The 26939-nt window shown below is 40.2% G+C and overlaps 3 protein-coding genes and 2 pseudogenes across 4 annotated transcripts; 2 read left to right on the top strand and 3 right to left on the bottom strand.

Moving 5' to 3' along the window:
• Positions 1-4: 4 nt before the first annotated feature.
• Positions 5-1693, bottom strand: LOC104787053 (Holliday junction resolvase MOC1, chloroplastic). The gene is made up of 5 exons (XM_010512549.3): positions 1131-1693; positions 779-884; positions 625-677; positions 409-540; positions 5-324 (listed from the first exon to the last, which is right to left on the bottom strand). The coding sequence occupies exons 1-5, from the start codon at positions 1455-1457 to the stop codon at positions 115-117; spliced, it is 828 nt and encodes a 275-aa protein (XP_010510851.1). The 5' UTR covers positions 1458-1693; the 3' UTR covers positions 5-114.
• On the top strand, positions 1679-10188 carry LOC147944085 (uncharacterized). Its single transcript, XM_087512457.1, has 3 exons — positions 1679-2602; positions 2762-4504; positions 9511-10188. Exons 1-3 carry the CDS (start codon positions 1679-1681, stop codon positions 10186-10188), a joined length of 3345 nt encoding a protein of 1114 aa, XP_087368583.1.
• A 244-nt stretch (positions 10189-10432) lies between these two features.
• On the top strand, positions 10433-11060 carry LOC147944084 (protein NRT1/ PTR FAMILY 8.3 pseudogene; annotated as a pseudogene).
• Positions 11061-14701: 3641 nt separating this feature from the next.
• On the bottom strand, positions 14702-17104 carry LOC104787051 (F-box protein At2g26850-like). 2 transcript variants are annotated; one of them, XM_010512548.3, is made up of 5 exons: positions 15984-17104; positions 15814-15893; positions 15541-15719; positions 15391-15465; positions 14702-14982 (listed from the first exon to the last, which is right to left on the bottom strand). In XM_010512548.3, exons 1-5 carry the CDS (start codon positions 16575-16577, stop codon positions 14795-14797), a joined length of 1116 nt encoding a protein of 371 aa, XP_010510850.2. In that variant the 5' UTR covers positions 16578-17104; the 3' UTR covers positions 14702-14794. The 2 variants fall into 2 exon arrangements, with proteins under 2 accessions (XP_010510850.2, XP_087306597.1); XM_087450471.1 differs by having other exon boundaries at positions 15814-15896; positions 15984-17088.
• Positions 17105-21757: 4653 nt separating this feature from the next.
• Positions 21758-24323, bottom strand: LOC147944083 (uncharacterized; annotated as a pseudogene).
• Positions 24324-26939: the final 2616 nt, after the last annotated feature.

The following is a 26939-nucleotide window of genomic DNA, read 5'->3' as shown; positions in this document are numbered from 1 at the left end:
TGTATGGTACTAAAGTTATATATTTAACAGAGCCTTAGCAAAAATACAATTAGTAGAGTTAGGAGTAGACTCCAAATTGTAATTGTTTAATTAATGAGAGTTGAGCCAAGAAAACTATAACATTACTGAACCTCCCACTAACTGGTTTTCTAAGTAGTTAATCTGAGGGACCAGTTCTTGTGGCGGGATCAACAGCTTCTCTGTTCTAAGGGTTTCACCATATGCCGCAATGAGCAGTGCTTCAGCTCGACCATGATCCTTCTTCCTCTTAAGTAGCGAACTAAGCGATGGAAACAACTCCGCTGCAACTCGTCTACTATCGTCCTGTAACAAAATATAAAACCTTCGTCAGCATTTGAGAGATTTGTTTTGAACTCACAAAAGTTTGACAGTAAAAGATCAAACCACCTTTGTGCTACTCCCACTGGCAAGTTGAAAATGCCTCTTCCATAAAGATGCAGAAACTGGAATGACACAAAAACCTGAAGCAACAAGTGTTCCTATCCATAACCCATATCCAAATCCTCCACTATACCAACCCTATGACACAAACACAAACATTTTAGTTTCAACCAAAAAAAACACACCAAAACTCAAGAAAAAGAATGTGCGTTGTGCATTAACCTGTTTTCCATCTTTGGGAAACGGATTCGATTGTTCTATATATACTCTGCTACCTACATTATTTGAACACAAAAGATGTAATATTTCTACCAATATTCTAACCCAAAGAACACAAAAAACAACAAAGTGACGATGTAAAAACAAATAGTCTTACCAGAAGGAACATCTAAACTCTGAATCAATTGCACAATTGACTTTGCGTCCAAACGTTTTCTTACTCTTTTCCCAACTAAAACTGGGATGTGAGGTGTATCAAAAACCTACTCCAGATTTAACAAAACAAAATCAACTTCGGTTAACAAAGTCTGAGTCTATCAAAGGTTTCATAAGATTTCCCACAGATTACAATTGAACCATGTAAACTTAAAACTGTTCTGTAATAACTCAATCAACTCTGGTAATAACTCTGATTCTGTTCAATTGAAAAGATAGATACTTTTTGTAACCCTAATCAATTGAAAAGAAGAAAGAGAAACCCTAAAACGTTCACCAGTCTAGTGACTAACCTGAGCAGAAGAAGAAGAACCCAAGTGGTCAAATTTAAGAAGAGCCAAGGCACCGGACAAATCAGGGTCAATTCCAATGACGCAGCTTGACTCAGAACTCTGCTGAGTCGTATCTTCGTCTAGTGAGGTGAGAGAGAGAGAATCTAACCATTTCTCCTTCATTAACGCCGCGTCGATAGCTTTCGTCGTAGGGAGAGCGCTAAACGCGAGACATCGCCGGCGAGTGAACGGAGCTGTTAAAGACGGCGAATGAGAAAGGAAAGGTCTGAGCTTTGAGAAGAGACTATGCATCTGTGGCAGCGAAGGTTGGCCGGACAATGTCGTCATTACCAGACGAAGCCCCAAATTAGAGCAAAACTCAACCCCGTCTCAATTTTCTCATATAATATTTTTTGGGTTTTTTTTTTTTTTTTTTTTTTTTTTTTGCAAGTTTGCCATTGACCAAAAAACAAAAGGAAATACAAAATGTCAAAAAACCATTGATTCGAAGCGTGTTAGAGCGTGGAGGGAAGCTTCGCCATGCATCTTCCTTTGTTGGTTTCAATACAATGATTCGTCACTGTGGTTTATTAGAATTTCCTGCGATAGGTAATAGCTTGTCTTGGCGGGGCTGGCGGAACAAGAAGCCAATTCGTTGTCGTCTTGACCGAGCTTTAGCTAATGAGAAACTTCATGATCTTTTCAAGGATTCCTTCACGGAATATTTATCAATGATAGCTTCGGACCATAAGCCGGTTTTAGCTTCTCTGGAAGACAAAGTTCGGCGAGGGAGGAGCATCTTTCGGTTTGACCGACGGTGGATTGAAAAAGAGGGCTTCTTTGGAGCTATTTCAGAGGGTTGGGCTCATGGGGAGACAGGGAACAATGGAAACTTAATGGACAAAATAATAAAATGTCGCCAAGCAATTTCCCGATGGCAGAAAGCGCAGGCCCCGTTTGGTCGGGAAACGATTGAGGACTTAAAGTCTCAATTGGCAACTGCCCAGGCGGATGACTCTGTATCTGTTGAGGTTATTTCGGAAATGACTTGGAAGCTGCGTGAAGCGTATCGGGATGAAGAGATTTATTGGTATCAGAAAAGTCGAAGTCGATGGATGCGTTTTGGGGATCAAAATACAAGCTATTTTCATGCCCAAACGAAATTAAGGAGAGCTAAAAATCGCATTGTCGGGATGCATGACGAGGCTGGACACTGGGTTACGGAGGAAACTAAGGTTCAGGATATAGCAGTTTCTTATTTTCATGAGGTCTTCACATCCACAGATCCTACGGATTTTGAGGACGCATTGGGTGAAATAAGCACTTCTATCACGGGAGAAATTAATGAGACACTGACTCAACCAGTCACAGAACAGGAAATCAAAGAGGCTTTGTTTATGATGCATCCTGATAAAGCTCCTGGACCGGACGGTATGACGGCTCTTTTTTATCAGCGTGCATGGGATACGGTTAAGGCTGATTTAAAGCTTTCGGTAGAATCTTTCTTCTAGGGTGATAATTTTGACAAACGCCTAAATAGGACAAATATTTGTCTTATCCCAAAAGTGGATAAACCGACCCGGATGACTGAGTGGAGGCCTATTAGTTTATGTAATGTTGGTTACAAGATTATCTCGAAGATCTTATGTCAGCGACTACGTAAGTTCTTGCCAGCATTGATTTCTGAGACACAATCGGCGTTTGTGGAAGGACGGTTAATTACGGATAATATCTTGATTGCTCAGGAGATGTTTCACGGCCTCCGCACCAACCCCTCTTGTAAGGGAAAGTTCATGGCCATTAAAACAGATATGAGTAAGGCCTACGATCGGGTAGAATGGACTTTCCTTGCGAATTTATTGCGGAAATTTGGATTCTGTGACAAATGGATTTCGTGGATCATGTGGTGTGTGACATCAGTGGAATACAATGTTCTATTAAATGGTCAATCCCATGGATCCATAATTCCTTCTAGAGGACTTCGTCAGGGAGACCCCTTGTCACCTTATCTTTTTATCCTTTGCACTGAGGTTCTCATTGCAAATCTGCAAAAAGCAGAAAGGTCTAAACTTATTACGGGGATCCGGGTATCGACTGCTTGTCCGGTGATTTCGCACTTACTATTTGCAGATGATAGTCTGTTTTTCTGTCGGGCCACGAAGGAGCAATGTGAAGTTATCCTAGGGATCCTCAGACAATATGAACGGGTTTATGGACAGCGGATAAACTTCCAGAAGTCTTCGGTTCAATTTGGACACTCAGTAGATGCAGGCATACGAGAGGAATTAAAAGGCATCCTGGGTATCACCACTTTGGGTGGCATGAGCTCTTACTTGGGAATTCCGGAAAGTCTTGGTGGGTCGAAAACAAAATTTTTTTCCTTTGTTCAGGATCGGCTGCAAAAATGGGCTGGTGGATGGCCTGCTAGGTTGCTGTCTCGGGGAGGGAAAGAGGTCATGGTCAAATCGGTTGCGACCGCTGTCCCTACTTTTGTTATGTCCTGTTTTCGTCTTCCGAAAACAGTTACACGAAAACTTACTAGTGCAATCTCTAATTTCTGGTGGAGCTCTTCAGGGGAAACACGTGGTTTACATTGGATTGCTTGGGACAGGCTGTGTGTTGATAAGTTGGAGGGAGGTTTGGGTTTTAGGTGTCTGGATGATTTTAATACCGCTTTGCTGGCTAAGCAGCTTTGGCGGTTGATTTCAGTACCAGATTCTCTATTTGCAGAGGTTTTCAAAGGCCGATATTACAGGTATTTTGATCCATTGGATCCAATTAAATCTTATTCTCCATCTTATGGATGGCGGAGTATGATTTCTGCTCGCTCTCTGGTGAACAAAGGACTCATTAAACGGGTAGGATCTGGGGCTTCCATTTTAGTATGGTCTGACCCCTGGATTCCTGCTCAATCCCCGAGACCAGCATTGCGTTCAGGATCGCCAGTCGATCCAACGCTGAGAGTTGAAACTTTCATTGACAGGACTTCGCATTCCTGGGATTTGGCATCGCTTTCGGCTTCTTTCGAGCCGGAGGATGTAGCCCTTATTTCTGCTTTACCCCTTGGTAATCTGACCACACCGGGTAGCTTGGGTTGGCATTTGACAAAAACTGGGGTATACACCGTTAAATCTGGATATCAAGCTTTGCGTCAGAAACCGGACAATGATTCCCTTGTCTCCGGTCCCAATATTATTCCTCTACAGGCTTTTATCTGGCAAATTCGGTGCCCACCAAAACTTAGACATTTTTTATGGCAAGCAATTACGGGTTGTATGGCGACAACAGCTAATCTGCGGCGACGTGGACTTAGTTGTGACATGGAGTGTGCGATTTGTGGAGGGGTGGAGGAGACCGTTAATCATGCCCTTTTCTTATGTCCTCCGGCTAGGCAGGTTTGGGGATTGTTGAAACAACCCGACCCCTTTTTTTTTTTCTTTTTAATAATTAAATACAAGATATAATTAAGTATCCCATACTACTTAATTAAACAAACCAACCCACACACGGTAACCAACCAATAATAAACCAACATCCAATTACATGCACAGCGGAAACATATCAATAATACAAAACCAATACAATAACACTTCTATCCATTCTATCCAGCAACCTAACATATCTCTATCCAAGGTTCCATCCTAAACAATATAACAAAGACCAACAACACACAAATGAGACCCTAGTTCATCCTCCTCCTCATCGCCATGATTCCACGTCACATACCTGCACACCACAAACAACAATTGAGATGCGTAAGTATTATCATAAATACTTAGTGAGGCCGTCCTTCCATCTACTGGGTTATACACACAAGCATATGAGACCCTCAAGTTTAAGCAAAACAAACAACACACAACAATACATCAAACCAGGAAAACAAGTCTCGACAAAAACCAGTGTCGACCGATTTCTCACGGTGTCGATCGATGCTACAAACAATGGTGTCGACCGATGCTAAACAGTGTCGACCGATGCCACTCCAAATGGTGTCGACCGATGCTTCCTAGTGTCGATCGATGCCTCCTCTGCAGACACGATCTGCGCGAAACCGAGCATCGAACTCTCCTTCCCAATCATCTCGAATCCGTCTCAAACTCACCCAATTACCTCACAAAACACTGGGAATCACAACAGCAACGATCCCAAGCAACAAAACAACACAAACAACAAAGAAAACACACAAACAAGAGAGATCTCATGCTTAGATCAACCATGGTCAAGCACTCACCTCAAGAACAGGAAGATTGGATTGAGAAACGTGGAAAACAACACCTCCAGAAGCTCCCCCTTCGTTTCCAGCAACAGCTAACCCTCCTACAGCCTCAGATCTCTCCAAAACTCCAAGAACAAACCCAGAAAGTCACAGAAACGTTTTCTCTCTTTTCTCTCTTTCTCTTTCTCTCAAAAGCGGCGACTACCAACAAAATAACACGACCTAGGGTCGTTTTCCTCGTTTTACACACGATTTAGGGATTTTAATTGAACCAAACCGAACCAATCGACAATTAAATCAAACCCGACCAAACCGGAAAAACATGGTGTCGATCGATGCCACCAAGGGTGTCGATCGACACCCACACCAAATCTACAAAAATTGGTTCGCGGATGTTACAATTCTCCCCCACCAATAAGGATTCGTCCTCGAATCCCGCAAAACCGTCCAACTGTCAAAGACCTCCGTGCCACCGTCAACACGGCCCGCACGTCCCCGACCGGACTAAATACCGTCAGCCAAGGTTTCCCGTGCACTGTCGCAACAGCCCGCACACCTCCGACTGAACCACGAGGTCTCCCTCTAGTCAATATACTCACATCAAAGACACTATTTGCTCACAACTCAGTGCTTCCCCCGTCCGTGGTCGCAACCAACGAATCATGCCGGCTCGCTATCAGGCCAACCGCCTTAAGCTACGGCATCCAGGAAGTCACTCACGCACACACTCCCCCCGCTCTCAGGTCGCAACCTTCGAGTCATACCTGCTCACTGCCAGGCCACAGCCTACAGCTACGGTATCCAGGGAGTCTCACACGCCCACTCCCCCCGCTCTCGGGTCGCAACCCTCGAGATATACCGGCTCACTGCCGAGCCACGGCTCACAGCTACGGTATCCAGGGAGTCTCACAATCCCGCTCTAAGGTCGTCACCCTAAAGCGCGCTCACGGATCGTCATCCGAAGCAAACATACCACTCCCACTCTCTGGCCACAAAGTCCATTGAGCTATCGGTATCACATGAGTTGGGCTCACACTATCCTGAGCAAATAAGTCCGATGTCAACGAGTATCCCCCGACTAGATCTACCTCAACACTTTCCATTTCTGGAAACTTCTATTTTTAGAAACTTTCCATTTATAGCAATCTTCTATTTATGGAAACTTTCCATTTATAGACTCCCGTGCTATTTCCTTTCCAGTGATTTTTCACAAATTCCAAAACCAAAGAACTCCAACTTTTATTAGAACCTCAAATGCAATAATCGTTTACAACTCCAAATGAAAATACATAATGAAAGAAAGAATACATAAGCTAAAACTAAGCGCCGGAATGGACACCCGGTCCTCCCTTCGGCTGCGCTGCAACCTCCATCATCTGCCTCCTCTTAGGACAGAAAGGCCTGATATGCCCTTCCTCCTCGCAATGATAACACACTCGACGGTACTCCTGCGAATCACCGCCCCTGGCCCCGCTTGCCGACACGTGATCCATGCTCCCGCTGCCATAACCTCTCTGGCCACCTTGGTTCGCCACTGTCGTCTCTTCCCGCTTCCTTTTACGCCTTTGCTCCAACTGCCTATCCTTGTTTGGGATGCTCTGCTCCAATGTCTCCTCTGAACGAACCGCTGGACTGACCACCACCAACTGTGACCTCAAGTCATCCTCTATCCCAGCTGCAACCTCAACCAGCTCCGCCCTCGTGGCATAGCTCCTCACTCTGCACCGTGTCCTCAAATCATCTCGCAAAGCCAGCAAGAACCTCCGCACCTGAGCCGACTCTGGCTCCCAAGCCCGGCCTGCATACCCCACAAGCCGACTGAACTCTGCATCCAGTTCCCGCACTGTACGGTCCCCCTGAGTCAAACCCAAGAACCGTGCCTCCATACGATCAAGAGCCTCCTGAGGAAAATACTTGGAGTTAAACTCCCCCACAAAATCTCCCCAAGACATACCCCGCTGCACCCTCCGTGCTGTCACCGACCTCCACCACACACGAGCATCTCCTGACAAGTAAAACACTGCCAGATCCACCCTGTACCGGTCGGGACACCTAAGCGAAAGGAAAATATCCTCCATCCGCTCTCTCCACTCATCCGCTACACTCGGATCGGTACTTCTTGAGAAATACCCGGTTCCCACATGCCGCAGCTGCTCCATCATCCGCACATACTGTGCATCCACTACCTCGGCCCCCGGCTGCACACCTGCCTGCAAACCCGCCACAGGCTGCACCACTGGACCTTGCCCACCACCCACTGGCGGCACTACTGGACCCTGCCCACCAACCACTGGCGGCACTACTGGATCCTGCCCACCAACCACTGGCGGCACAACTGCTGGAAGTCGCTGCAAAACCTGAGCTAGCAAGTCCATCAAGACATCCTCCCTGCCTGGAGCACCTCCCGCTGCAACCCCCACACCCGGGGCAACACCGTGACCGACACCGGGCCCATCCGCCCTGCCGTCACCCAAACCAGCCTGGTCTCCAGACACACTAGGATGAACCTGTGACTCCGCCACCTCCTCACTGGCCATGCTCTGGGCTACACTCACACTGGCCTCAGGAACCTGACCTCGTCCCCGACCACGACCATGACCACGCCCACGACCACGACCGCGACCCACAGCACCCTCTCTAGCCATCTGCACTACCCAGAACAGAAGGCTAAGCACACAATTCAAAAACCGCACATAGAGTACACATCTTACCGTGGAATCTCATTGAAGGCTCGAAGAGGATGATACTAGGACTCCATACCGCAAACAAATTGACTAACTACTCATAATCAATTCCATCACACAACATCATGCATCAAGCAAAAAGGAAAATAATTCACCCAATTAAATTCCTAACCGCTCTAACCATCCATTTAACCATCCTAGAACCGTAAAGGCTCTGATACCAAAATGAAACAACCCGACCCCTTTTTTTTTTTTTCTTTTTAATAATTAAATACAAGATATAATTAAGTATCCCATACTACTTAATTAAACAAACCAACCCACACACGGTAACCAACCAATAATAAACCAACATCCAATTACATGCACAGCGGAAACATATCAATAATACAAAACCAATACAATAACACTTCTATCCATTCTATCCAGCAACCTAACATATCTCTATCCAAGGTTCCATCCTAAACAATATAACAAAGACCAACAACACACAAACGAGACCCTAGTTCATCCTCCTCCTCATCGCCATGATTCCACGTCACATACCTGCACACCACAAACAACAATTGAGATGCGTAAGTATTATCATAAATACTTAGTGAGGCCGTCCTCCCATCTACTGGGTTATACACACAAGCATATGAGACCCTCAAGTTTAAGCAAAACAAACAACACACAACAATACATCAAACCAGGAAAACAAGTCTCGACAAAGACCAGTGTTGACCGATTCCTCACGGTGTCGATCGATGCTACAAACAATGGTGTCGACCGATGCCACTCCAAATGGTGTCGACCGATGCTTCCTAGTGTTGATCGATGCCTCCTCTGCAGACACGATCTGCGCGAAACCGAGCATCGAACTCTCCTTCCCAATCATCTCGAATCCGTCTCAAACTCACCCAATTACCTCACAAAACACTGGGAATCACAACAGCAACGATCCCAAGCAACAAAACAACACAAACAACAAAGAAAACACACAAACAAGAGAGATCTCATGCTTAGATCAACCATGGTCAAGCACTCACCTCAAGAACAGGAAGATTGGATTGAGAAACGTGGAAAACAACACCTCCAGAAGCTCCCCCTTCGTTTCCAGCAACAGCTAACCCTCCTACAGCCTCAGATCTCTCCAAAACTCCAAGAACAAACCCAGAAAGTCACAGAAACGTTTTCTCTCTTTTCTCTCTTTCTCTTTCTCTCAAAAGCGGCGACTACCAACAAAATAACACGACCTAGGGTCGTTTTCCCCCTTTTACACACGATTTAGGGATTTTAATTGAACCAAACCGAACCAATCGACAATTAAATCAAACCCGACCAAACCGGAAAAACATGGTGTCGATCGATGCCACCAAGGGTGTCGATCGACACCCACACCAAATCTACAAAAATTGGTTCGCGGATGTTACAATTGTCCCAGTTCCCGACATCCTCGGGTAGCTTCCCTTCAAACTCTGTCTATGATAACATGGATTCATTATTTTGGAGACTTCAGGACACTCCTTCGGTAGAAGTGTTCCCGTGGATTCTCTGGTATATCTGGAAGGCCAGAAATGATAAATTGTTCAGCAACTTGGACTCCAATCCGTTAGCGATCTTACGAATACCGGAAGAGGTATCAAAGCTTTGGTCTTTAGCCCAGGAGGATCCTTTAGGCTCCTCACCTCAGGGTGGATCTCCACATCCATCTAGGTCTACGGTTTCTATTGGTGACGAGGCAAGCGGATATGGATCTTGCCACCGATGTTTTGTGGATGGATCTTGGAAGGCGACTGACCAGTTTATAGGTAGAGGATGGCATTGCATTTCTCCTGAGGGAGAATCTCCCACTATGGGTGCATCTAATTCTCGCCGTAGCTTGTCACCCCTCCATGCAGAAATGGAAGCCCTAATATGGGCAATACGCTGTATGATTGGCGCGGATAATGAGAAAGTTGTGTTTCTCACAGACTGTTCTGATTTGGTGAAGATGGTGTCTTCGCCTTCCGAGTGGCCTGCTTTCAAGACATATTTGGACGTTATCGAAGAAGACAAGGATGAATTCCTATCATTTTCTGTAGTCCATATTCCCAGATCACAAAATGGTAGTGCGGACAAACTGGCGCGTCGAGCTAGAGTGGAGTCGCATCCAGTCACCTTTGTGAACAATTTTCCTTCTAATTGGCTCGTTTGAGCCAATCTTGTATTCTGATGGCAAAAAAAAAAAAAAAAAAAAGAAGCGTGTTAGAGCAAAACGAAGCGTGTTAGAGCATTTGCAGTAGCGTATGTTTGCTGCGTCCTTCAGTATAAAAATTTTAAATTTAAATAGAAATGAAATAATTATCAAAGAAAAGTTCCTCCAAAGAAGACGTATTTTTCTCCGTCCTTCGCTACATGTGGCAGCATCTAAATTTGGTTTCGTAGCGAAGATTCAGACGATGGGTTCCATCGAAGAAGAGCAAAGACTTCTCATCGAAAAAGGTTTAATTTCACAGGTTTGTTCAATTTCTGATCAATTAGGTTTAGCTAATTTTGATTTCGCATGTTTAGGTTTCTACTGAATTCCAAAAAAAAAAAATATGGGCTTTAGGTTGATCTTATGCTTTTCATTTCTGGGTTTATTGAGATAGTTTCTGGGTAATCATTGTTTTATCTGATCCCAGTGTTGTTCTTATGATCGTTTTTATATTTAGGTGATGATTCCAATGTTTTGTGATTTTGTTTTGGAACCAGGAAGCAAAATTGTATGCTGAAGATGGTTCGGTGGACTTTAATGGGAACCCACCATTGAAGGAGAAAACAGGGAACTGGAAAGCTTGTCCTTTCATTCTTGGTAATGAATGCTGTGAGAGGCTAGCTTACTATGGTATTGCTGGGAATCTTATCACTTACCTCACTACTAAGCTACATCAAGGAAACGTTTCCGCTGCTACAAACGTTACTACATGGCAAGGGACTTGTTATCTTACTCCTCTCATTGGAGCTATCTTAGCCGATGCTTACTGGGGAAGATACTGGACCATCGCTTGTTTCTCCGGGATTTATTTCATCGTAAGCGTCTTATAACCATGTTTGTTTGCAACGATGGCTTTGCAAGACTTGTGACTTTGTGATAGTAGACTTAGCTATAGGTATACTATAACTACTATAGGACTAATTGTAGCATTTTATAGCTCTGTATGTTCGTTATAGAGTAGCTAATGAACATGCATAAAACTTATGTTTGGCTTGATTGCTCTGAATACAGAATGGTTTTGTTTTTGTTTAGGGGATGTCGGCGCTTCATTTCAGAAATCTTCTATCAAAGTCCCTGAAGACCCCACGCTTCTGTATGAAACACAAGGCAAGAACTCTGCTATTGCTGGAAGTAGAAAAATCGAGCATACCAATGATAGCAAGTAAAAAACTTTCAATCCGCTTCATTAACTTTTGAGGAACGTATAGCTTTGTTTGGTTTGACAAGGTAACCGGTGTGATGCAGGTATCTTGACAAAGCCGCTGTTATCTCAGAAGAAGAGTCTATCGAGTTTTGTATTTGCTAATGTTCTTGCCTTTAGTTTACACTTACGTCTCTGTGTGTCATGATCTTCTCAATTTGGCAACCAAATATGTTGTTTTTCCTTGACGTACTTGTTTGCACCCAGTCAGGCTTCAGTCAGCAACCTGTAAGTGCAGATACCTCTCTTGTACTTATTGCTTTTCTTGTTTTACCATCATATATTGCATCATTGCTTTCGAATTCTTGATGATGCTTACGTTGTTGCTGGGTTTTTATGCAGAAACCTTTCTTTTCAAACTTTGGAGCCATTGTCACTTTTTCAGTGCTTGGAACTTTTGTAGCTTCCATGGTTACTGGATTGATTTTGTTCCTGGTTTTTACTAATTGAAGATATGAACCATGGTGGCAGCATTTGTGGTTCTGCAACTTGTTTACAGTCACAGAATGCTGAAAACGTTTTGATATGAATTTGTTTGTTTTATTTAATCACTTGAGCTGGTATTACTCTGATAAGTTTATGCTGCTCAGTGTAGTAGTCTAGAGAAACTATCTAGAATGTTTTGAACTGAAACTGTAAACGGTGATTGATTATATTGTAGAATGAACCTTGACTTGTTTCTTTGCTTCTCCTACTTGCAGGGACTGCAGTTCAAATGGCTCTTTTCTCTGTTCTTGCCGTCAGTTATTCAGGTAACTTAACTAAGCAATGGTCAAGTGTGATTTAGCTTTGTATGGCTGGCGATGACCTTTGATGCTTTCTCTAGTGTCTTATTGTAGTTATGATATTGCATGTTGGGGAACCAAAATGTGAGGGACACCAATGCCCATACCAAACTTAAAAAACTCTAAAAATAATCTTATTATATTTGAGGGACCAAAATCTGAGGGACACCAATGCCCATGCTATTAAATATGTTCTATTTTTATCATGATAACTAAATATCAAACGAACTTTCTCTCTCTTCTCGCTCTCTACATCTTTTAGAGAGAGAAAGTAATTTCCTTGTCGCCGTCCGGTGTATTATCCGGTTAGCCGTCCGACATCTTCTGTGTTATACAGCGGTGGTGGTCAGCTCTCGTCCAGCATCGACCGGCTTCAATAGCGGCGATGGCTGGCTCTCGTCCAGTATCGACCAGTTTCATTAACGGTGATAGCTGACTCTCGTCTGGTATCGACCGGCTTCATTAGCGGCGATGACTGGCTTTAGTTTCTTTTACCGGCGAAGTTTAGTTTTCTCCTTTCGGTTTCTTTCTTAATTTTGTCTTTTTCTAATAATCTCTTTGGATCTCTGGTTGGTTGGTGTTGGCGATTTCGTCAATTCTGCTTCACGTCCATTGAGTTTTCTCTTGGCCTAAGTTGTTGTTGTTGACTTGTTGCTCAACTCGCCCCTGAAAAATTTGATTCCCTTTGGCTGCTCTTTCATGATTTCAGAGTTTCTCTTTGATAGGCAACTGTGGCCTTCTCAATTCCGAATCTCTCTTACCCGTGTTTTGCCGGATTCCTTTGAGTTTTTAGCAACCGGTGAGATTGGAGATTGATGTTTTTGGTGTAAATCGTGTTTGGCCTTATTCGGTGATCAAATCAATGATGTTAGTTGGTGAATTCCAGCGACATCCTCAGATTCACCGGTGTTGAAATCGCATGTAGCGGAGGTTGTGGGCAGAACACGTGTCCCCAGCTCATCAAAATCGTGATGACACGTCTTTGATGTTGTGTCTTCTTCTTGGGCTTTGTTTAATTTAAAAGTTTACGTACTTGAGCTGTTGTTGTAAAATACGTTTCAGCTTTGCTGTCCCCGTAAACCATTCGGGCTTTGTAACTGGTTGTGATATTAATAATACTAGCCTTTATGGGAAAAAAAAACTAAATATCAAACATACTCAACAGTGAATCTAACAACCTAGGTGAAGATGGGTGAATTTGTCTACTGGCCAAAATGACAAAAATAATAAAAATATAGCCAAGATGTCAAAAATTATAAAAAATAATGAAATTAAGTGAGTAACCAAAGGACATTGTGAGATTACCATATTACATCCAAGTGGCATTCAAGTTTTAATGGTGTGCTGGTGGTTATGGTGGCCGGCAGAGTGGTCACCGGAATGGTGGCCGGCGAAAGTGGTCACCGGAGTGGTAGCCGGAGGTAGTCGCCAAAGTGGTGGCCAGCAGAGGTGGTCACGGGAGTGGTGGCCGGAGGTGATCATCAGAGTGGTGGCCGGCGGAAATAGTCGCCGGTGGTCTGAAGTGGTAGTAGAAGGTGGTGGTAGTTGGGGTGGTAGGAGAAAAAGTAAAAGATTAATTATGTAATTAATATATAAAATATAGAGTATATAAGGTTTTGATGGTTAGTATAGTTATTGGATGAATTATATTTTTTTTTTTGGTATACACTGCAATTCCCCTTCTTCATAATCTAAACATGTCTACATGCGTTATGTTTTCATTTCATTCTCAAACTTCATAATACAAACACATTAAAAACTTGGTAACGTGGACCCGTCAATTTAGACACCACTATATATATATCCTAACATGACGTCCTAGCCCGTCGAGTCTTTTCGACCCGTACAACTTTATTGCTTACAATCAATCAAGCATGTCATGCCAAATGTTTTATCCCTAATCACTGTCAAATACCAATGTATATTGTATATGAATAAAATACAACATTCTCACTTTTCCCTTGTCGTGGAGAGCAAGCTCGGGATTGGTCCTTCACCTTCCCTCGTAACTCTCCTCCACTTACGGTTTTGCCTTATTCTCCAACTTCCCCACCTGCGGTTCTTCTTCTTCGATCTGCAGCTCCTCCTCGGTTGGTCTGCGGCTCATGCTTGCCTCCCTTCTCCTTTTTCCTCTTCTGATCTCTCGCACATTATTCTCGTCGTTCCTCTCTCTCAAATCTGCCTCTCAATTATTCTTCATCTCGGCTATTCTCCATTCTTTCGTTCTCTTCCCTCCCAACATCACTCTCTCTAGTCTTCTCGTATCCCTCTTCTTCTTCTTCTTATTCCACTCCCGATATCTTCTCCTCCTTCTCTTCTCTTCCCGAGGGTTCCCTTTTCTTCTTGGACAAACCCGCACAAGCGCACACACATACACAAGAGCGCATGTTTCATTTTATAGAAAAAAATGTATTTAACAATATTAAACATATTGTCAAATACAAAATTAACTCATTTTTCGGGTGACGCAATAGTTTCATGTATATTTTGAATATTTTTTAAATAATTAATTAACGATCAATTATACATTCGACCAAAAAAAAAAAAAACACTTCTAAAATTGACATCCTACACAATCCTACTCCAAGATGGATGATGGCCAGAGACATTTCCACCTTGCAATATCTTCTTTACAATTTAGCTTTCGCATTCCTCCATAGTATCCGTCTTCGTCATTACCTTTCTCTCTATGATCTTTCCTGTTGATCATTGTTTTTCTCCACCTTGATCCAATTGTGTACTGTTTAAATTCCAGCACTAGTATCTCTGTTTTCACCATTAATTCATCAACACTTAACCATTTAGTACAACAGGTGAATACATGCCATAAATCTTTAATTTGGAAACAACATTAATATAGAAAGGTTAATGTCACATGATTATGGGGTTATGTTGAATTCTGATGCAAGAGGACAGTAAGAAATTCGAAAACCTTGTCTTTGTTTAATTGATTTTACGCTTTGATTCTGATGCAACAAAAGGGGGTAATTTTTTTTTAGGAGTGATAAAGAATCATCGTCTCTTAAATATTCACTTTATTCAACTAATTTTAGGGAATTTAATAGCCTTTGTGAGCTGAGGATATGAGTAAATATTTGAATGTGAAATCCAATTTTAAACACACCCAACCAAAATTCCATTTCTAAACCATAGAATATGAAGCCGAGAACTCACCACTAATATGGCATTGACAATGGTTGAGATTGCCATCACATGAATCCAGGTGGCCAACAACACTATACCACCATCCTACACAACAACATCACCCAAGCTTGCTTTAAAATCAGATTATTTCCAAAAAACAAGCATTAGATTATAATGTACCGTAAGGAAACTCTTTGTTTCTTCTCCATTGGATCTCGATGTGATCTCCAGGTTTCAACTCCTTTAAAGAATCTGATATATAGAGATGATGAGGTGATGCATCAATGGGAGTTGCTCTTATCCTCTCCCATGTCACATCCTTTTCAACCGCAATTGCTCTTCTACCATGTGGTGGAAACCTAAAATCCACAATGGAGTCTAGTTTACAACTTTTGATGAAGAATAAGCAAAAAAAATTGTATTTTCTATGGGCATGAGATATTTAATTTATACCTAGCTTGAAAAGTATTTGTGTGAGTGTCATAGCTTAGATGAGCATCATAACATGACAACATGAACCCTACATGTCCATTCTGCTTTTACACACCAAAAATCATATACTACTTTCATCAAATCCATGAAGCACAAAATGGATAAAATATGTGTATGAAATTGATGATTACCTCACGGTTGTATACTTGAGCTGGGAACCAAAATCGACCTGTTTCAAGAGAAAGGTAGAAGCTCATGGTAGAATCAAGTGACACAAAAGGTACATCTATCATCCTTCGATAATCATCTCGAAAAATGGAAGAATGAGATCGAATCAGAGATATGATTTTGGCCAACCAAGGACGTCCAGTTTGGTGATGAGGAGAATCAAGATGATATGGGGAAGACCTATAGCATTGCCACTCTTTGTGAGCAGCAGGTCCAAGAATTTTTCCCCATTTGGTTATCAAGTGCTTCTCCCACAAATAATCGCTCACACATCTCTCTCTTAAGGAGCTACATACCCTAGACAAGCTACATAGTTCAGAGGGAGGAAGAAGGTCGAGAATGCAGTCGAGAGGAAGGTCCGGAAGGTCAAGAATCGACATTTGGTTAAGAACTGGAGAGGCTAGGTCTGGTGTGGTCGGGTGTAGGATTTTCATGAAGAGATTCTTGTAGAAGTAGAACGAGAACAAGGTTTTGGTTTTAGATACCCATGTAGGTAGGCGTAGAGATTTGAAAAACAAGAAGAAAGATATACAAGTGATCAATAAGTATAGAAGCATTTAGGTAGTACTATTTTTGTTGTGTTACCTTTAAATTTGTTGTTTCTGAAGCATAAATGGAAATAAATGATAAATATATAGCCAATTGGCATTAAAGGATGATATAACCAATCCCAGGATGACAATAAACAATTCCACTCTCTTGTTTAAGAACTTGAAACCATTTTATTGAAACCAAGAGAGAGAACTGGAGAGTTGGACTAAAAAAACCTAGATTTATAAGAATGAGAAACCCTTATAAAATCCAAAATTAAAAAAGCAAAAGCTGGAATAATGTGGAAAGATATAGCAATTATGCATAAACTTAATGGGTTACTGAACCTAAAAAATCAACAAAATCAATACATAAGGAGAACTGTATAATAATACTTATAAAGTAGTAAACAACCGATGAGGAAGAAGAAGAGGAGGAGGAAGAAGGATTGGAACTCCCTCGACACCTCCACCTTCTTCAGAAAGAAGTTTTCTTTCTTCTTCCTCCAAAGCCCTCAATTACGAAATAACAAAGTATGATGAGAACAATCAACTATTCCTTTCTTATAAAAGTCCTAATTTTAGACAAACTATCTATTTTTTTTACCGCTCACACAAAATAGCAAATACTTTCATTAGGATAAGATGAGAGGTTACTACTTAATTTACCTTTTTGTCAATAATATCAAAGTGAGAGAAATTCTACTTCCATTCCATAGATACCACAAATCATTCTTTAATATTAATCTCTAACTTCCAAATCCATTGTCCCTTTTCTTTTAACGTTCATATATATGAAGAAGCTTTATCTCCATTGCATGCGAATTCAATTGCCAAAAAAACATCTCATACAGTTATACACCATAAAATAAAACGAGAAAAGGAAAAACATGCTTCTAAGAGCATCTCCATTGGGGTATCTAGTTTACATACCTTCTAATAAGATGATAAAAAATACTAAAAAATGAGAGAGAGGATGAGATAAAAAAAAACTTTCTTTAAGAATCTCTAGTATCTTATTAAGAATCCCCAGTTAATTACATATTGGTTTCTCTTTTCCAACAAATTTATTACTAATATACTCCATTAGTATCTATCTAATAGATATGCTCTAAGACCATCTCCAATGGGTTTCCCTATTTTTTCTTCTATAACAGAGGAACTCTATAATAGAAGTGAGTTTTACTCCAATGGTCTTCTATTCTCACCTCTAAAATAGAAATTGCTATTTTTTCCTCTATTTATAGAAGCAAAAATAGAAGACTATTGGAGATGCTCTAAGACATAAATCTAGTACAACTATCGAATATGATAAAAACGAAAATTTTATTTATTTCTTACAATGGGAATGCTCTACTTTCTAATGTATCTTTACCACTTTCCGCATTCCTCTGTGCTCACTCGAAAATGAAACTTTTGCGGTAAAAATTCTCAGACTGTAAAGTCAATACTTGAGAATAACTAGGGTTATACAGCTTATATAATACTCCCTCTATTTCTTATCAATCCATTTTTAGGAAAGAAAATTAATTCAAAAGATCTATTTTTTTAAGTTATCTATGCACTTTTTAATAGTTATTGATGATTGAATTGTAAATATCAAAAAAAAAAAAAAAAACTAAATACTATTGGTTTAGAGTTGTAGAAAACTGTAAATCACAAAAAGTAATGTATTTATAATGAACTTTTAATATGTTTTCTTACTATGTCTGAAAAATCTAAAAAATGGATTACTTAGAGATAAAAGGAGTATATTGTTTAGAGAAATGGATATAAAACAGAAGTAGATAAGTTCTCATATTATCCTCATATGCTTTATGTTACCCTTTTGTTTTGCATGCTTTTCAGAATCTTTAAGACTCTCTTTTATAAAAATATTTATAAAAATATGTAGTTAGTCAAATCCATACCAAAAAATGTTCTTTTAAAAATCATTTGGTTACTTAAACCCAAAGCAACTTTTCTCATTACTTTAAAGTTTTGTATATTATCATCAGGTAAAAGTTTTGTATATTACTTCAAAGTTCCACATTACGGTTAAATAGTACTAAGTTCGTTCTTGGACAACAAAAATAAGCCTAAAATCCAGAGATCGATACGGCAACTCCTTGATCATTTTTGGAGTTTCTATTCTCGAACATAGCATGATAAGCGCGAAACTGATGAAGATTTCAAATGACAAGCATGCATGTTTCATGATATAACTCACTAAATCTCTCTCTTCTGGTCTTCCCATGTACCCAGCAAACTCAAAAATTTCAAGACTATTTAACAAACATTTAGGAACAGAGTTCTCATCATTATATTTCCAGCTATCATGTTCATAGTCCTCACCAAAGTATGGATCACCCTGAGATTATATATAGATATTATTAAACGAAGAGAATTAACAAGACTACACTATAGAGTGCTTTTAGATTGAAGAAACTTACACTGACAAGAAGCTTGAGGTCCTGAGGACTCGTAGTTTTGACCAATTATCACGGTATGTATGTAGCTTCAGATGTTCCAGCTGATTAAAGACAATTAATCCCATAATGATACATAGACTGCATAGAGAAACCGAATTCAATCCCAAGAAAAAAACAAAAGTTAGCGTTTTAAGTGGTAATAATAAGAAGTACCTAGGTACAGATAATAAAAGGCGTTTAACAGATGTGATTGATTTGAAAAGCCTCTCAACGTCTTGTTTAACATATAAGATTTGCTTCTTCCACCTTAGGCATATGCATAATCAAATAGGAGAAACATTCTCCATAAAGGCTCGGAACATCGAAATATTTCAAAGAAGGGGTAACTATCAATAAAATTATGTAAGATAATAATTAAACAAAATAAAATAAAATAAAATAGTTTAATAGTGTCGACTTTAACTACAAGGGTGAGCAGTGTGACCCCTCTCTCGTGTATCATGTAGAATATGATAATTGATGATTATTATTCAACATAGAGATCACATATTTATCCAGCAGGTTGTTAGAATTGTTATGATCACAGTCCAAAGATACTTGGAGATTACGATATCTATACATGATAAATACAAACTTATAGATAAAAACTATCTATACTAATACTCCCCTACAAGTTAGATGTCGACGACAGAATCCAATCTTGTCTAAAAGAGCAAGGAAGCCATTACGTGCCAATGATTCTAGAGGCTTGGGGCAAAATTTTGTAATGTAAAATTTTAGAAAACTTAACTAACAATATATCATCTAAAATTTGTGTTAAAATAAAAATTTATAGAGTTTTTGAATCAAATACTAAGAATTATAAAAGATGATAACAAAAAGATTAATGATAATGATGATAAAGTTCAAATTTGTAGTTAAAAACACTTAAATATTGAAATTAACTGTATAAATTTATAAAAAATATTTGTCAAATGTGGCCTAAAAAAATATGATCGAGGATGTGGCCTAGGGCTATTGCCCCATTTTTTATTAAGTAAGCACGGCAGGAAGCGAGCACAAGGGAGAGGCTTTGCGAGTGTATCAACCAGCTGATCAGTGGAGCAAATATGAGCAACACGAGATTCTTGGCTTGCACTTGCTCCCGAACAAAGTGATAATCCAATGCAAGATGCTTCATGCGAGAATGAAACACCAGATTAGCAGAGAGATAAGTAGCACCAATGTTGTCACAATAAAGGATAGGAACATCAGTAGACTTAATACCAAGTTCATCATGAGAGAAGTAAGCTATTTGACTTCAGAACCAGCGGCTGTGAGTGCGGGATATTCTGCTTCCGTCAAGGACCTAGCAACACCTATTTGTTTCTTGGAGGACCACGAGATGGGCACTCGACCTAAGTATGCAATGTATGCACCCGTGGAGGTGTAGTCATCTCGGTTTCCAGCCCAATCAACATCAGAGTACACATGAAAGTTAAACGGAGCCTTGACAGAGAAAAAGATGCCCATGTTCGCATTTCCCGCAAGATGTCGTAACACACGTTTCACGGCTTCCCAATGGAGTGTGAGTGGCTGGTGCATATACTGAGATAGCCGGTTAACAGCAAAGGCAATGTCAGGTTTGGTCAATCCAAGATACTGGAGGCTCTCCACAGTCGCACGATAAGTGGAGGGATCATGAAGAATTTCACCGGAGGAAAATGTGAGAATATGACCAGAAGACATCGGTGTAGCGACAGACTTAACATCAGCCATCTTTGGCTTTTGAAGTAGGTCAGTGATATACTTTTTCTGCGTGAGATGAAGACTAGCGCTTGTGCAGTAAGCACCGTGCCAAGAAAGTAAGAGAGCTCACCTAAATCTTTGAGTGAAAACTTAGCTGCAAGATGATCAGTAACCTGTCTGATGGCGGGGATGGAGGTATCTATAATGATGATGTTGTCAACGTATATGAGCATGTAGACAAAGGAATTGCCAAAGCGTCAAACAAAGAGCAATTCATCAGCAAGAGATCTCTTAAAGCCAATACTTACAAGAAAGTCTTTAAGAGCATTGTACCACACACGAGGTGCATGTTTGAGGCCATACACTGCTTTGTTACACTACAAGAAAACAGGCCATTTGCCACTCCTACTATAGCCGCTATTTAGTCGCAAATAACGGTTTTGCGACTACTTCGCGACTCTTTCTGATGGTCGCAAAAAAACGGTCGCAAAATATGTTGGTCGCAACATGGTCGCTTATTTGCGATGGATTACAGACTTTTTTATATAGTCGTATATTTACGATGAAACTGTGACTAGAGTTGGTAGTTGTAAATTTCCGACTAAACCGCAACGAAGTCTACTTAGGGACAATTTTGTGACTATATATAAGAGTTCTATGTTTACGACCGTTTTGGGATTAACGATAGAGTCTGGGTTTAGCGACGGATTAAGGACGACCTATTAGTCCCAAAAGGGTTGCAAAGTCTGTTTTTAGTTTAGTAGCAGTTGAGTAGGAAATTAGTCGTTTATTATTGCGACTATGTTAAGACTCTGTTTTTGTAGTCGCTAAGGAATTCGTGTTTAGTAACTATTGTGCCACTACTTTGTGAATTGGTTTAGTCACAAAATAGTCACATTATTTGAATTGGTTTAGTCACAAAATAGTCACATTATTTGAATTGGTTTAGTCACAAAATAGTCACATTATTTGAATTGGTTTAGTCACTAAATAGTCACATTTTTTTAATTGGTTTAGTCACAAATCAGTAATGTTTTAGCAATCCTAAATCAGATTAAATTTGGAAAATCAAATGCTAATAATAAAAAGGAGTGATGATTTAAAGTACCACAGAAGCAAACTTATCATCCTAAACAAAAAGATCATCCTAAACATCAAATTTCGGTATTTTCTTGATGGAAGCACGTCTACAATGCCTCCGTTTGTCATGCGGATACCTTTGCCAACCGTTGGATCAAACCAATCACAATAGAAAAGTGTGATCTTTAGGTTAATAATGCCAGGATACTCGAGCTCGATTATGTTTTCCACGGTCCCATAAAAATCATCCTCTATAGATGCTTCAGAATAATTTTGCCCTCGGACACATACCCCATAATTCATTGTCTTTTTGGTCTGCCCGTGTTCCCGCGTGTGAAACATGTAACCTCTTGTAAAATACATGGGCCACGACTTGATTTTGTTTTCTGGACCTTCAACCACTTCATGAACCCAAGGAGGAAAACTTTCAACACGGCTCATTGTATACACCTACATAACAAAAAAATTATAAATAAGTGAATTGAACCCATTCAGTAAAATTTTTTTTTTATAATAATTTATTTATATATACTTACATATTGACGAACCCAATCGCTAAAATCTTCATCTCTTTTCAATGTGACTTGACCATCGGTGAGTTCCGGATATTTATTCCGTATTTGAGCGTCTAACACACTATATTTCCAACATATATAAGACAATTAATCCATAAGATATATTGAAGATAAATCGCTATAAAAATAAATCAGAAATATATACCTCTCAAGGGGACGAAAGTAGTCACAATTCCGCAAAACATATGCATGTGCGCATTTATGATCTTTGTCAGATAGACAAAACTCTGTAATTTGGCCACTAAGACGACCGACTTGAGTGAATATATCCGGTACGGGTACTGGATACACAGGAACTTCTCCCGCATCATATCGCAATGACCTGAATAATATATAAAAGTTTAGTTAGCTTTCATTATAGTTTAAAAGACCTTTATATATTATACTGTAAGTATGAAATACCTCCTTCTACTAGCTGTAGAAATGTTTGAAGCAAAGTAGTGTTCTGAGAAGTAAGATATCTCATCATTAATATATGATTGAACGATTGAACCCGCTGGATATCTTTTGTTCTTCGCCTTCCCTTTCAAACGTTTAAAAAACCTTTCAAAGGGATACATCCACCTATATTGAACTGGACCACCAAGTTCGGCTTCATATGGTAGGTGTACAGGGAGGTGCTCCATGACATATTTTCTCTAAATTGCACAAAATCATCACAATATTCGCTTTCAACAATTGGACATGACTTAGCTCCAACGATCGACTACTTAAGTCACGGAAAAATGATCCGATCCCTACAATATATAAATGAAATCATTAATTAATTTGACATATAAATATAAATAAATTGCCATATATATATATATATACATATATATCAATTTTTTACCTGATATTGCAAGATGGACGTCACGTGGTAACAACTCTGCAAACACAAATGGAAGCAATCGTTCCATAAAGACATGGCAATTGTGCTTTTCATTCCTGAAAACTTCCCATCCTTGATGTCTGCACAACTAGCTAAATCAGCTACATACCCATCTGGAAATTTAACATCTTCTTTGACCCATTGAAGTAGGCTTTTTTTCCCTTTCGCACTCAATCTCCAAATAGGAAAAGGAGCTCGCCCACGAGCATCAACATGTAATTGACTTCGATCACAAAATCTTGCAACATCCATGCGGGACCTCACATTGTCTTTTGATCTGTCTTTCACATTCATAACAGTGTACATGAGATTATCGAGAATATTCTTCTCAATATGCATCACATCAAGATTGTGTCGTAAGTTAAGATAGGTCCAATACGGGAGTTTTCACAAGATGCTTTCTTTGTGCCAATTATGCCAACTTCCATAGCCATCCACTTTATTTTCATGCCCATTTCCTCCGCACTCAGAAGTCTTTGGCGGCTCGGCATTTCTTATACGCTCATGTAAGATCTGTTCACCCGTCAAATACTACGGTGGATAGTCATTCACTGCGTGTTTACGTTTGAGAAAGTGTTTTTTATCCTTTTGCATTGGATGATTAGTAGGAAGAAATCTCCTGTGGCAATCAAACAGACATGTCTTCCTACCAGCTGGCAATTGAAATGCATTTGTATCATCCATACAAATTGGGCAAGCTAATCTTCCGTTGTAGTCCATCCTGACAACATGCCATATGCTGGGAAATCGCTGATAGTCCACAAAAGGACAGCTTTAAGGTTGAAATTTTGAATTAAGGACACATCATATGCCTCCACTCCATTATACCATAACTCTGTTAACTCATCGACCAATGGTTGGAGAAAAACGTCAAGACTAGCTCGTGGATGATTCGGTCCTGAATTCAAAATCGTCAGAAACAAATACTCCGTGTTCATGCACATCCTAGGAGGCAAGTTGTATGGAGTCAATATCATTGGCCATAACGAATGGTGTTTCGAAATCCCAAAAGGATTGAAACCATCTGTACATAATCCAAGATAAACATTGCGCGGTTCTGCTGCAAATGAGGGATGCAATTGCTGAAAATTCTTCCACTCAGCCGCATCTGAAGGATGACACATTAATCCCTCCTCAGAGCTGTGCTCAGCGTGCCATCTCATAAAAGCTGCAGTCTTCTCAGATTGGTACATTCTCTTCAGCCTTTCCGCAATGGGTAAATACCACATCTTACTGAACGGTATTCTTGTTCTTCCTTCACTAGCCTTATACCTTGGTTTGCCGCAGAACTTGCAATGCTCCAACTTCTCATCATCTTTCCAAAAGAGCATACAGTTATCTATACATACATCATATGTACGACACGGTAATCCTAGCTTTCGCATCAAAGTCTCCGTCTCATAGTATGAACCGGTTGCCTGATTACCCTCTGGTAAATACTCCGTAAACAGTCATGTCCATGAATCCATACAGTTTTCAGACAAATTGTAGTCAACCTTATTGTTCATGAATCAAGCCGCCAACGATAACTACGACTGCCCTTCCCGACATCCATCATACAGTGGAGTGTTTGCAGCAGCTAGTATATCATAAAACCGTTTTGCTTCTTGGGTGGGTTGTTCATGAACATGATCATTTCCACTTTCATGTTCATGATACTCGTTATATGGTACAGAACCATGAAATGCATCATTCACCATCCCAACATATACATTCTCCCCAGCATATACATTCTCTCCAGCATATACATTTTCCCCATCAAATCCTATTGGTTCACTAGCACTAGCATAATCTGTATTATTAGCATAATGACTACTAGTTCCTTCCCCAACAACATCATAATCTTCACCATGTTCATACCATACATAATAGTTAGGCGTAAATCCTCTACTTAGCAAATGACTAGAAACTAAGACAGCTTTCAACGACTTCGAATTCCCACATACTACACAAGAGCAGTAAAACCTACCTCTGCTATTTTGTGCATGGCTACTAGCAAAAGCGATGAACTCTTCCACACCCGCCGAATAATCTAATGAGATATGATTAGTGAATGGATCAATCCGATTGTACATCCATGCTCTTGATTGATTGTTCCATATTGTTTTTTTTCTTTTTTTTTATAATCTTTTTTTTGTTCTTTTTTTTTTCCTTCTTCTCTCGTTTTTTTTTTCTTTGATGTCGATGTGAATGAGGGAAGAAGTGTGGTCGGATATATAGGAGATATTTTGCCACTCTTTTGCGACTAATTCAGAAAAAGTCACAAAATATCAGTACACTAACCCACATTGATCACGTTTTTTGCCGACATGGAGCGACTCTTTTGCTACTAATTCAGAAAGAGTCACAAAATATCGGTTCACTATGCCACATTGATCACTTTTTTTGACGACATGGAGCGACTCTTTTGCGACTGTTTTTCATGGAGTCCCAAAAGTTGGGTACATCTACCTTTCACATTCTGAACGTTTTTTGCCGACATGCCGCTAACTACTTTGCGACTGAATGATACTCGAAAACATAGTTGCAAATTGTCGCCATATTGTGACTAATTTGCGACGACTCTTACGGACCAGAACGGCAGTTGCAAAGTGGTCACAAAATGTATCTTTTTGTGACGAAATAATTTCAGTCACAAAAGAATACGTATTCAGTCGCTAAATTGAGACGAATTTGCGTCTGTTTTGTTTAGTCGTTAATAAGCGACGCTTTTCCTTCCGTTTTACCCGTAGTTGTTAATCAGTAGTAAAACAATCACAAAGTCGTCGCAAATATTTGCGACTATTTAATCAGTCACAAATGGTAGTCCCAAAATGCCTGTTTTCTTGTAGTGTTAAGGCGACACATATGATTAGGACGATCTTTGCCTATAACTCCCCACAGTTGAAGCATGTAAACCTTTTCTTCAAGCGGACCTTGAAGAAATGTGTTGTTGAAATCAAGCTGTTGAAGAGGCCAATTAGAAGCTTCAGCCGTTCCGAGAACAAGTCAAATAGTGGCATGCTTGATAATCTGGCTAAACGTCTCATGAAAATCCACACCAGGACGCTGATGAAAGCCTTTTGCAACAAGACGAGATTTGTAGTTGTCCACCAAACCATCTGGTTTTCATTTTATCCTATAAACCCATTTAGAACCAACAATGTTAATTAGTAGCATGAGCTCTGTCAACAAGATTAAACGTATGATTGCAGGCAAAGGCATCATATTCGGTGCTCATAGACCACCACCATTTCTCACCTATTAACACTTATGTGAGTCTCTGGCTCTAGTTCTTGAAAAAATAGTATGAAGACCATACTTGGTGCTTGATTTCTTGATGTTGTTCTTAGAACGAGTCACCATCAGATGAGTGTTAGTCACTAGAGCGAGTGACGAAGTGGATTCTGCTGGATCAGTCGCTACCTCTGCTTTAGTGGAAATGTTATAGTCTGGCTCTTGTGTCGTTGGAGACACAACAGCTACAAATGAAGGAGTGAAACACGGGAGAGTGGCCAAGATATGTGTTTGGGGAAAGACAAGAACAAGAGATGCAGACACAAAATCTAGAGGAAGTAGTGTTTTTGGAGGTGGACTGTGTTTGAGCTAAGAGACGGGAGAAAGAAAATACCGATTCAACAAAGTGAACATGACAAGAGATATAAACATGAGAAGTCTCAACATCAAGACATATGTATGCGCTCTGTGTAAGAGAGTACCCCATGAAGACACATGGTTTTGATTT

The sequence above is a fragment of the Camelina sativa genome, chromosome 5 (assembly GCF_030686135.1).
Source record: "Camelina sativa cultivar CO46 ecotype springtype chromosome 5, ASM3068613v1".
Lineage (NCBI taxonomy): Eukaryota > Viridiplantae > Streptophyta > Magnoliopsida > Brassicales > Brassicaceae > Camelina > Camelina sativa.
The sequence above is the reverse complement of the archived record's forward strand: the minus strand, read 5'-3'. Positions and strand labels throughout refer to the sequence as shown.

Excerpts from the sequence above, each read along its gene's own strand:
- LOC104787051 (XM_087450471.1), bottom strand. The coding sequence starts at position 16,577 with ATGCTTCTATACTTATTGATCACTTGTATATCTTTCTTCTTGTTTTTC. Across the intron at positions 15,720-15,813 it reads ACAAATACTTTTCAAGCTAG|GTTTCCACCACATGGTAGAA; the intron begins GTATAAATTAAA and ends TGTGGATTTTAG. Across the intron at positions 14,983-15,390 it reads TTGTCAATGCCATATTAGTG|AGATACTAGTGCTGGAATTT; the intron begins GTGAGTTCTCGG and ends TGGTGAAAACAG.
- LOC104787053 (XM_010512549.3), bottom strand. The coding sequence starts at position 1,457 with ATGACGACATTGTCCGGCCAACCTTCGCTGCCACAGATGCATAGTCTC. Across the intron at positions 885-1,130 it reads GTTCTTCTTCTTCTGCTCAG|GTTTTTGATACACCTCACAT; the intron begins GTTAGTCACTAG and ends AATCTGGAGTAG. Across the intron at positions 541-624 it reads TTCCCAAAGATGGAAAACAG|GGTTGGTATAGTGGAGGATT; the intron begins GTTAATGCACAA and ends TTTGTGTCATAG.
- LOC147944085 (XM_087512457.1), top strand. The coding sequence starts at position 1,679 with ATGATTCGTCACTGTGGTTTATTAGAATTTCCTGCGATAGGTAATAGC. Across the intron at positions 2,603-2,761 it reads AGGCTGATTTAAAGCTTTCG|CGACTACGTAAGTTCTTGCC; the intron begins GTAGAATCTTTC and ends ATCTTATGTCAG. Across the intron at positions 4,505-9,510 it reads TATGTCCTCCGGCTAGGCAG|GACACTCCTTCGGTAGAAGT; the intron begins GTTTGGGGATTG and ends TGGAGACTTCAG.